Source organism: Conger conger, chromosome 10, assembly GCF_963514075.1.
Source record: "Conger conger chromosome 10, fConCon1.1, whole genome shotgun sequence".
In the NCBI taxonomy this organism is placed as follows: Eukaryota; Metazoa; Chordata; class Actinopteri; order Anguilliformes; family Congridae; genus Conger; species Conger conger.
The window spans coordinates 45,116,123-45,126,122 of record NC_083769.1 but is presented as its reverse complement, the minus strand read 5'-3'; the positions used below and the strand labels follow the sequence as shown (position 1 = coordinate 45,126,122).

Sequence of the window (10,000 nt, the reverse complement as noted above, 5' to 3'; positions counted from 1 at the left end):
TATGGGTGCCAAAAATACTGTTTGCAGTGTATCTGGCTATGTAAATAAACTTTGGGGTGTGTTTTGTTTGGGGGGTGTGAGTTTTCCCATGATCGGGTAGGCTTCTTTTTGCCTTATTTGACAGAACAACGTGCTGACGCACAGCTCATTTTAATAGTAGAAGTTGCTCCATAGCTCACTCCTCACAGACTGCCTGGGGTGGTATCCGTGGTAACACTGATCAGCCCTCCAGGTTGATGGGTGTGCCAGGGTTGGAGAAGGCTGTTCCTTCCCCCCCCCCCCCCCCCTCTCTCTCAAGGTACAGGGCTGTGGGGAAAACCCCTCTTTGTGAATATGCAGCTCATTGACCCAAAACAGTCCAGGTCCTTGGTTTCCAACCGGGGCTCTACACTGACATGTGCTCATAAGCTGAAACTTTTAGGAGCACGCTAATGCACCCCATTTCGTAGATGTGCAGGTAGACAGGTTTCCAGTCAGCAGACATCAATGTTAACGCTCCTAAAATGGGAGCACCGTCGAGCCATGTGTAGAAAGCACCACAGTGAGGGGTGATAGTTTGAGAGTTTGACTTGAGGTTTGAGTTCCGGTTGTGCGACTGCTAATGCCCCCTTGAGCACTAACTGTACGCGCAACTACCCCTGAACTCTACAGACTGAGCACTGCTTCGGAAAAAGTCAACTGTTACAGTATTAATGGATAGTTTTGTTAGGGTGCTGCTCAGTTCAGTGTGCTGTACACATATCAAACTTTGCAAAAGGACTGCAGTTTCTCAAAATGGAAAACAAATGTACTGTTACACAAAGCTACTATATCAGCTGAAAGTATAGCGCAACATTGGGTTTGTGTCAGAACATTCGTTTGAATCCATCCAGTCCAATGACCACCTGGCAGAGCAGTCGTCTGGCAGTCGGAGGGTTGCCGGTTCGATCCCCCGCCCGGGCTGTGTCGAAGTGTCCCTGAGCAAGACACCTAACCCCCAAATGCCCTTGACGAGCTGGTCGGGGCCTTGCATGGCAGCCAATTGCCGTCGGTGTGAGTGTGTATGAATGGGTGAATGGAGAAGCATCAATTGTACAGCGCTTTGGATAAAGGCGCTATAGAAATGCCTGCCATTTACCATTTACCTGCATATTTCGGCCATTGACGTTCCAATGCAGCAGATATTTTCCAACAGCATTTTCTAACAAGTGCAAGAGTTGATACAATGCCCCGAGTGCAGGTTGATTTATATTCCGACTGCGTTTTCTGAATGTGATAGAGGTCAACAAAGTCGGTTAGATTTCTCATTTCCTCAAGCTTACCGGGGGGTTGTTGAGTCTTCTCTTTCCCAGGACAAATCTTTACCTCCCTAAATGTCTTTCCTTAAAAGATAACATTTAATTTACATTTTGGCATTTAAAAGGCTCTCTGGAGAGGCTTACATAATGTAACCACTGACTGTGTAAAGTACTCTTCTAGCTTCTTTGGTCAGGATTTTAACCCTCATTTGAAGTGAGTTAGTGTTGAATCCTACAGATACTCTCACCTTCTCATGTACTGTGTATTAATTAAGCCGTCACTCTTAAAAATAAAAAATAGAAAATAAAAATTCGGTAAAGCTTCATGGGCAAACTGAAATTAACATCATTATTTTAACAACAAATCCTCAGCCTGTTCCGAAATGTCCTCATTATTGCAGACTGCTTGGTGACTGAACTGACAAATGTAACGACAGAAATCTCAGAGACGCTGGGATCACGGGCACAAAACCTCTCTCTGCTCATTTAAAGCTGTGTGCATATTTTTAAATGGAAAATGTTGACGGTTGAACCAACGCTTCGACTTTCTATTTCCTTGTGCATTCTTTTGGTTAGTATCCTAGCAACAGGCCATGGCTAAACATTAACCTGCACCCGGTCACCCCTTCTAAGGTTCAATAGCGATAATACCCTTGAACACGGGGTCTAAACAACCTTTTTTTTTTTTTTTTTTTTTTTTTTTTTACTCCGTTTGAAACTTAATCACCACTCTGTAGCCTGCAGTTAAATGTTTCTATTATTCTTAAAGCAGAACCGAAATAGAATGATTGCAGATACAAATGTGTTATGTTATACAGCAACTAACAAGAGTAATTGTGTTTTACTAATGTGTTACCGAAGTGCTATATTACCCTCAGCACTTTCCTGGATTATGGTACTTCGTAAAGGAGTGAACAGTCGCGTGAAGACAAAGCCCCAGGTTGTGTGTGCATATTTGTGTACCTCTTGTGTCGTTCTGTATGGAAGTTTGTCCTTTAGCATTAGCATGGAAGTTCCCCGTTTCCTCGTGCCCTCTAAATTGGTATCTTAGCAACAGGTTGTAGCTTCACATTAATGCGCACCCAGTCACAACGAGGGTGTGTGGAATCTCACGCCGCCCTCACTGCCCGATTACAGCGAGTCTAAACAATCATGAATGCATTGTGATTCGGATACGATGTGAGGCGTTTCCTCTCTACTGTAGGGAAAACTCTTTGTCGTGGCGTCTCTTTTCAAAAAACTCAGCCCTGAAAAAAACCTGATTCCAAACTCGACTTGGCACTGTCTGCTTCTGTAGAATGTTCTGGGTTTCTCAGCCGGCTGATCAGACTCGGCAGAAAAGGCTTTGAGGCTCTTTCCCTCCGTCTCTCCCTCCATTTTATTTACTGTAACAGAAGAAGGCGTGAGAGAGAAATGTATGAAAAGAGAGAGGGACGAAAGGGTGTTGGGGAAGAGGAGAGGACTGTGAGGGGCCCAGTGTTGCGTCTCTCTCCTTCTCTCTCTCCTTCTCTCTTTCCCTCCCACTCTCTCCTCTCTCTCCCTCTCTCCTTCTCTTTCCCTCCCACTCTCTCCTCTCTCTCCCTCCCCCTCTCTCCCCCTCTTTCCCTCTCTCCTTCTCTCTCCCCCTCTCTCTCCCTCTCTCCTTCAATCTCCCCCTCTCTCCCTCTCTCACTTCCCTATCTCTCTGTCTTTCTCCCTCCCTCTCCTTCTCTCTCCTCTCTCTCCCCCTCTCTCCTTCTCTCTCGACCTCTCTCTCCCTCCCTCTCCCTTTCTCTCTCTCCTCTCACCCCTCTCCCCTTGTTCTCTCCTCTCTCTCTCCCTCCCTCTCTCACTTCCGTATCTCTGTCTTTCTCTCCCCCTCTCCCTTTCTCTCTCCTCTCCCCCTCCCCCTCTCCCTTTCTTTCTCTCCTCTCTCCCTCCCTCTCTCTCTCTTAAAGCTGTATACGCTGTGAGACCCCACAGCAGCCGGGGGGCGAGCCCTCTCTCTCTCTCTCTCTCTCTCTCTCCCTCCCTTTCTCTCTCTCTCTCTCTCCCTCCCTCTCTCCTCAGCCCTCTTCACTTCCCTGACTGACGTGCTCTGAAACCCAATCTCTGGGTCTGCTCCATGCGGACACTGCAGCGGGCAGCCGTGACTCTGCGTGTTTGTTTGCTAATGACACGACGACCGCTCGATAACGCGCCCAGGAAGAGGCTTGTTCGCCCGTGTCGGGCGGCCTGGTGTCTCAGGTCCATGACCGGGAGCCAAGGTCGGTGGTTCAAACCCCGGTGTGGCCACGATAAGATCCACGCACCTGTTGGGCCCTTAGGCAAGGCCTTTAACCCCGCATTGCTCCCCTGCTTAGCCTAATCAACAGTAAGTGGCTTTGGACAAAAGCGTCAGCTAAACAACTCCTGTGCCCATATTTGGGCGGGGTCACATATTACTTCCTTTGAAGTGTTATCATGTGTTCTGGGTAACCCGCATTGATGAGTAAATTCACAACGAAGCCTTCGGTACGTAGCGTATCGCATATTTTGTTCCGTGGATATAGACGGGTGAACTGTAACCGAGGACTTGTTGCGCCGGTCTAATTTGGATGTGGTGCAAGTTATGAGGATTGTTGAATTTCCAGTTTGTTGATGTCAGGGAGCTCTGTGGCTGAACTTTAACACAGAACATCATTATCTCTGTGAGTCACTGTGTTTTGTTTTTTTTCTACCAACCATGCTTTGTGTTTTTCGGTTCGGAAAACTGAAATCGGCGCACTCTACCTGATTATGTGGGAGAGGTGCATAAAATTGTACCCCTTGCCAGCGATATATGAGGAATATGTACCTTTTTTTCTTGGAAGACAGACTCATTTGTACCCAAAGAGAACATTTCTGCTACATTTGGGAAATTTGATTTTAAAAAACGTACCTCCACTGTCACTTTCACTATTCTGAGAGTGCAGGCAGTTGCATTGTGTGTTGGGACAGGCAGTGTGTGTGTGTGTGTGTGTGTGAGAGAGACTGCATACTCCTGAGTGTGTTTGTGTATGTGTGATCATGCCCGGGGCCCCTTCAGTCCTGAAATCCCAGCCCTGCCTGAACGGCCACACTCCGCTGGTGTGTGCTGACGCACAGCAGGGACTGGGGGGTTGGTTTTAAAATGGGCGGTGGCGTATGTGTGGCCCTTCTCTCCTTCTCTCTGTTCCTCTCTGATGAGCCCTCCTGTGGGGTCAGGGGGCCGGCGCGCGGGGTCAGACAACATTACTCACGGCTGTCTCGCTCTCCTCCCACCGACGCCTCTTTCTCTCAGGCCAATTTGGCCGGGGGTCGAGAGAGCCACTGCCGCTGTCACCCCCTGGCCCTTTCCTGCTCTTTGTTTTCACGAGAACTGGACTCCGTGCAGTGAGGCCTCACTCAGCCCCCTCCCTGTGCCTTCAGGTAGTGACCTCGGGACAGGTCTAGCACAGTCTAATAAAAATAAATATAACAATAATAATTTTTAAAGTGATTCGATTAAGTAGGAGACAATCAACCCTGGAGCGATGCGGGGTTAAGGGCCTCGCTCAAGGGCCCAACGGCTGTGCGGATCTTATTGTGGCTACACCGGGGCTTGCACCACCAACCTTCCGAGTCCCAGCCATGTACCTTAGCCAGTAGGCTACAGCCTGCCTCGGTCTCAGCCAAAGTGCCTCACACACTGGACCTCCAGGTGCCTCACTGTGCCATCGCATTTCTCCATACAAAGCCTTGGGCTGGTCCCTCTCCCCCTCTCTCTCTATCTCCCTCTCCCCCTCTCTCTCTCCCTCTCTCCCTCTCCCCCTCTCCCTCTCTCTCTCTCTTTCTTTCCAATCGCCTCAAACTGCCGTTTGCTTCGTTTAAAAATCGCAGGGCGTCGCGGCGTTCCGCTGCGGAAGGAGGGAAAGGCTGTTTAACGGTCGCCGGGCCGGGGCAGGTGTGCGTCGAGCGAAAGAGCGAGGACCCTGTTTCCTCTCACAGAGGGGCTATTGATGTCACTTCCTGTGGCAGGTGCAGCGGGGCGAGTTTCCCGTTTGGCGAATGAGGGGCGCTCTTTGTCTTTGGGGGACGCGGTTGGCTGATATTCTCCTTTCCGAAAGAGCAGGGCCAGAGGACAAGGGGCGGGGGGGGAGGGGGGGGGAGTTGTGGGGGGAGGGTTGCGTCCTTGGAAAAGTCGTTGCTCAATTTGCAAGTCAGGAGGCTCTCCCGCGATGTACCCTGTGAATGCCGTTTCAATCAGAGCGGCGGAAAGGGCATAATTAATGAAGTGCGTTCGCTTTCTTCCGAATAGATGAGTGGGGGGGGTGGTTGTACACTGCGTACCCATCTCACTGTCCTGTGCTGGTACCTAGGGGTAAACACGCCCGGGGGGAGCCTCTGTCTGACAGGCGGGAAACAGACACCACGTTTCGCTCGCCCGTCAGTCCAAAGCACTTGACGTGAAATGGCAGCTCCTCGACAGAACTTTAATACTCTTCTTCTTGTTTCCGTAACCTTGCTGCACACAGAACTGCTGACACCTGCTGTGGAAAATGCCCTTACCTTTCCATTCCCCGCCCCACCCCACTCCAGTTTCTATTTAATTAGCGATCCGTTTATTTCCGTGCAGCAAACTGAAATTCTTCCTCTAAAGTCTTTGTGAGAAACACACCGGACCTTAACCTCGTTTGAAAAGCCCTGGAATGTATTTAGGCTGGCAAAAGACAGAGAAGGCATGAGTCTGCTGTTTTTTTTTTCTTTTTTTTGTCAAGTGAAACAAAACCTGGGGATTATGATGAGTTGATGAAATCATCTTTGCTTGGTAGTCACACCTCACAGCTTCAATGGAATAACTGGTTTGTGGTGCTTACTGTAGCACCTGAACCGCCCCCCAGCCTACCCCCCTTCAGGGACCCAGAGGGCCTCATTAAAACACTCTGCGGTGTGGATCAGCGCATCTCATGGAGGGGGGTTAGGGTGGATAGGGTGGGCAAACTTTGCGCGCTCTGTCCCAGCTCTGACCGAGCCCTTCCCGTCTCTGTTGCCGCAGCGATGAAGGCGGACAGGAAGCGCTTGAAGGCGGAGAAGGCGGACCTGGTCAACCAGATGCAGCAGCTCTACGCCACGCTGGAGAGCCGCGAGGAGCAGCTGAGGGACTTCATCCGCAACTACGAGCAGCACAGAAAAGTACGCCTGCCACACAGCCCGTTACACACCTCCTGCCCCACACTGTGTACCACACACAGCCTGCTACACACTGTGTACCACACACCTCCTGCCCCACACTGTGTACCACACACCTCCTGCCCCACACTGTGTACCACACACAGCCTGCCCCACACTGTGTACCACAAACCTCCTGCCCCACACTGTGTACCACACACAGCCTGCTACACACTGTGTACCACACACCGCCTGCCACACAGCCCGTTACACACCTCCTGCCCCACACTGTGTACCACACACCTCCTGCCCCACACTGTGTACCACACACAGCCTGCCCCACACTGTACCACACACCTCCTGCCCCACACTGTGTACCACACACCTCCTGCCCCACACTGTGTACCACATACCTCCTGCCCCACACTGTGTACCACACACAGCCTGCCCCACACTGTGTACCACACACAGCCTGCTACACACTGTGTACCACACACCTCCTGCCCCACACTGTGTACCACACACCTCCTGCCCCACACTGTGTACCACACACAGCCTGCTACACACTGTATACCACACACCTCCTGCCCCACACTGTGTACCACACACCTCCTGCCCCACACTGTGTACCACACACAGCCTGCTACACACTGTGTACCACACACCTCCTGCCCCACACTGTGTACCACACACAGCCTGCCCCACACTGTGTACCACACACCTCCTGCCACACACCACCCGAACGCTGTAGTCACAACGCGACACACTGAGCTTCCTCACAATGGAGTCACAATCGAGGCTGTGTTCAAATCGCATTCTATTCATTCCACATTTCAGTGAATGTCAGCATGAAATGAGTTTGAGTTTGTCCTAGTATGCGGTGTCAAACACAACCCATACTCAGAATGGAGTCACAACATACAACACAGTGAGCATTCTCACAAAAGAGTCAACACCAAGCCCATGCAACACACTGAATTTTACTGGTTCCTGTGCTGTGTTGTTCCTGTGTGTAGTTTTACTGAGCGCTTCCTGTGTGTAGTTTTACTGAGCGCTTCCTGTGTGTAGTTTTACTGAGCGCTTCCTGTGTGTAGTTTTACTGAGTGCTTCCTGTGTATAGTTTTACTGAGCGCTTCCTGTGTGTAGTTTTACTGAGCGCTTCCTGTGTGTAGTTTTTCTGAGCGCTTCCTGTGTGTAGTTTTACTGAGCGCTTCCTGTGTGTAGTTTTACTGAGCTGTTCCTGTGTGTAGTTTTACTGAGCAATTCCTGTGCTGTATTGTTCCTCTGTGTAGTTTTACAGAGCGCTTCCTGTGCAGTATTGTTCATGTGTGTAGTTATACTGAGCGGTTCCTGTGTGTAGTTTTACGGAGCGCTTCCTGTGCAGTATTGTTCCTGTGTGTAGTTTTACAGAGCGCTTCCTGCGCAGTATTGTTCCTGTGTGTAGCTTTACTGAGCGCTTCCTGTGTGTAGTTTTACTGAGCGCTTCCTGTGTGTAGTTTTACTGAGCGCTTCCTGGCTGTGTGCAGGAGAGTGAGGACGCGGTGAAGGTGCTGGCGAAGGAGAAGGACCAGCTGGAGCGGGAGAAGTGGGACCTCCGCAGACAGACCAAAGAGGCCACGGAGCACGCCGGCGCCCTGCGCTCTCAGCTTGACCTGAAGGACAACAGGATCAAAGAGCTGGAGGCGGAGCTGGCCATGGTGAGAGACACACACACGTATATACACACACACACACACACTCATACACACACACACACACACACACACACTTACACATGCTCATGCGCACACATTCAAGGAACTACAAATGAACAGTGGCACTGGTACACATTTAACCACACCCAAAAATTATGGCTCGCTCGCATACGCTAGCAGAAAGTCCCCCTGCTCGTAAACCAACAGTCACACAGGGAGGACATGCATAAACACAGATGTGATGGGTTCTGTGTTTGCTAAAACATGTTGCTGCCTGATATACTGTACAGTTTCCCACACTGGTGTGTTTATGATGTCGTATAGCCTCAGTGAGGCGTGACCAGTGTGGACACTGCAGCTCTGCTGGCTGTTAGCTGTTAGCCGTTAGCTGTTATCCGTTAGCTGCTAGCCGTTAGCTGTTATCCGTTAGCTGTTAGCCATTGGCCATGAGCTTTTAGCCATTAGCTGTTAGCCGTTAGCCGTGGGTCCAGGCCCCACCAGGATGAAGGCTACTGTTGATTCGATTAACACTGTTCCCATATGAGCCCTGTCAGACCCCGTTAGCCTGTTACTCCCTGATCCAGGCTGCGTCTGTCCTCCTGCCCGCTCTGAGTGGAGGAGAGGGGAGCCCCCGCACTCGTTCACTCCGGTCCCTCGCTCTGTCGTTATTGCTAACCCCCTTCCCCCCCCCGCCTGCTGCGGCAGCTGCAGCTTGTCTCGCCCTGCAGCATCCAGGTGTGCTGCAGCTCAGGCGCAGAAGATGCAGGGGTGATGTCATCCTTTAGTTTCTCACTGTTTCTCTCGCTCTCGCACTCTTACGTTCTCTCTCTCGTTCACCGTCTGCTCTTTTTCCTCTCAGGCTCTCACTGATTCTGTCTCTCTCTCCCTCTGTCTCTCTGTTACGCTCACTGTCTCTCTGTCTTTCTCTGTGTTTCTCTCCCTCTGCCTCTCTGTTACTCTCACTGTCTCTGTCTTTCTCTGTGTTTCTCTCCCTCTGTCTCTCTGTTACTCTCACTGTCTCTCTGTCTTTCTCTGTCTTTCTCTCCCTCTGTCTCTCTGTTACTCTCACTGTCTCTCTGTCTCTCTCTCTATCTTTCTCTCCCTCTGTCTCTCTCTCTATCTATCTCTTGCGTGCTGTCTTCTCTGAATTCAATTAAAATACATTTTATTGGCATGTTAAGGGTACACTTCCGTTGCCAAAGCATATGCTGACACAATAAACATACAGAAGAAAGAAATGAAATTCTACATCAAAAGTACATACAATTGGTAATGTACAATAACAGATCTTTCCTTATTTCGCTTTTTCGTGCCCTCAGTTTGTGACAAGCGGCAATGTATTGTGCTGCCAAATCCCTGTCTCTCTCTCTCTCTCTCGCACTCTCTTCCTGTCTCTCTCTCTGTTTCGCCGTCTGCTCTGCTCCTCTCTCTGTCTCCCTTATCCTCTCTTGATGTCCCTCTGTTCTCTCTCTCTCTCTCTCTCTCTCTGAGCAGTAAGGCACGCTCTAAGTTAACGAGCTATAACGATAGATTAGCGCCAAGCATCATTGATTAAAGCAAAGCCTTCCCTGCCCCAGCCGTGGTTACTGCAGTGGTGCTGGCACTTAGTGCCCAGGGTCTGGGATCAGGATGGCAGCCTGTAGCCCTGTGGCTAAGCTACATGACCGGGACCCGGAAGGTGGGTGGTTCAAGCCCCAGTGTAGCCACGATAATATCCACACAGCTGTTGAGCCCTTGAGCAAGGCCCTTAACCCAGCATTGCTCCAGGAGGGGACTATCCCCTGCTTAGTCTAATCACCTGTGAGTCGCTTTGGATAAAAATAAGTAACAAATTATTATCGACGGCGTTGTGCTTGTGGGCCCTTGTGGGCCCTCCTAAGGACACTGGATAATGGTGGTTCA

General features: G+C 50.4%; 1 protein-coding gene across 2 annotated transcripts in view; it reads left to right on the top strand.

The window, feature by feature from the left end:
• LOC133139385 (kazrin-like) overlaps positions 1–10,000 on the top strand; it is a 321,899-nt gene that overhangs the window by 304,646 nt on the left and 7,253 nt on the right. For both annotated transcript variants that reach the window (XM_061258889.1, XM_061258888.1), the window contains exons 6-7: positions 6,292–6,428; positions 7,931–8,101. In XM_061258889.1, coding sequence (XP_061114873.1) covers positions 6,292–6,428; positions 7,931–8,101 — 308 coding nt within the window. The remainder of the gene's footprint in view (positions 1–6,291; positions 6,429–7,930; positions 8,102–10,000) is intronic.